At 65.4% G+C, this 1,373-nt stretch overlaps 1 protein-coding gene across 1 annotated transcript in view; it reads left to right on the forward strand.

The window, feature by feature from the left end:
- Positions 1-1,373, forward strand: part of LOC103207210 (putative DBH-like monooxygenase protein 2) — an 11,096-nt gene that overhangs the window by 4,399 nt on the left and 5,324 nt on the right. The window contains exons 4-8 of the mRNA XM_007952774.1: positions 4-141; positions 274-376; positions 500-666; positions 917-1,008; positions 1,272-1,368. Of these exons, the coding sequence (XP_007950965.1) occupies positions 4-141; positions 274-376; positions 500-666; positions 917-1,008; positions 1,272-1,368 (597 nt within the window). The remainder of the gene's footprint in view (positions 1-3; positions 142-273; positions 377-499; positions 667-916; positions 1,009-1,271; positions 1,369-1,373) is intronic.

Here is a 1,373-nt window from a genome sequence, read left to right on the forward strand (position 1 = left end):
GAGACCATGGTGCACCACATCCTGGTGTACGCCTGCGGCAACGCCAGCGCCCTCCCCACGGGCATCAGCGACTGCTACGGGGCCGACCCGGCCTTCTCGCTCTGCTCGCAGGTCATCGTGGGCTGGGCCGTCGGCGGCACCGTGAGTCACGCGCAGGGGTGTGTGGCTGGGGGTGCCCGCCAGGGGCCATCGGGACGGTTGCGGTGGAGGGCGGGCTGCCCCGCTGCGCCCGGCTCGCAGTCAGCCCGCTGCCCCAGCTCCTTCCTCCAACAGAGCTACCAGTTCCCGGACGACGTGGGCATCTCTATCGGGACCCCCCTGGACCCTCAGTGGATCCGGCTGGAGATTCATTACAGCAACTTCCACAACCTCCCTGGTGAGGGGCTGGTTCGTGGCAGGGTGCTGGTGGCTGGTGATCCCCGTGTGTCGGGGCGGAGGCGCGCGGGGTCGCTCCCGACAGCCGACCGGCCTCTCCTGCGATGGCTCCTTTCTGTGCCAGGCATCCATGACTCCTCCGGGATCCGCGTGTACTACAGCCCGCGGCTGCGCAGATACGACATGGGCGTCCTGCAGCTGGGCTTCTTCACCTTCCCCATCCACTTCATCCCCCCGGGCGCCCAGTCCTTCCTGTCCTACGGGCTGTGCAAGACCCAGAAGTTCGAGGAGGTGGGCAGGAGGCCCCGGAAGCGCCACAGAGCTAGTCTGGCCCAGCTGCCCGAGTCCTGGGCACAGAGAACCACAGCCTGGCGCCTGGGGACTTGGAGGGTCCAGGAGGGGCAGGAAGAATCAGGGAGTGAGGGTCAGAGCCCTCAGAGGGAGGCAGCCAAAACTCAGGGAGGAAAACCTGGGAGCAGGGCCACACCTGCCCGAGCAGGTGTGCACTTAGCAAACCTGGTGTGCTCCCTCCCTGTCACAGATGAACGGGGCCCCGGTGCCGGACATTCAGGTGTACGGCTACCTGCTGCACACCCACCTGGCAGGACGGTCCCTGCAGGCCGTGCAGTACAGGTAAGGGCCCCACGTGACTGGAAGCTTCCTTCTGTATGTGCGCATGCGCGTGAGGACTAGCTAGTGGTTCTGCTGCGTAAGGCTCCCCTCCGAGGCGAGCCGGAGGAGCTCGTCCCGGAGCGCAGGTGACAGACGGGCGGGGCTGTGGAGGAGCGTCTGTGTTCCAGGACCAGCGCCCCCCAGAATGACCCGCCCTCCCCATCTTTATTACCAGACCCCTCCTCCTTGAATCCCTTCCTCCCTCCTCCCTGTCCCCCCTCTAGAAACGGATCCCAGCTCCGAACCATCTGTAAAGATGACTCCTACGACTTCAACCTGCAGGAGACACGGGATTTACCTGCTCGAGTGGAAATCAAGCCGGTAGG

The sequence above is a fragment of the Orycteropus afer genome, unplaced genomic scaffold, assembly GCF_000298275.1.
Source record: "Orycteropus afer afer isolate SDZICR_OR568_19922 unplaced genomic scaffold, OryAfe1.0 scaffold00358, whole genome shotgun sequence".
Taxonomy (NCBI): Eukaryota; Metazoa; Chordata; class Mammalia; order Tubulidentata; family Orycteropodidae; genus Orycteropus; species Orycteropus afer.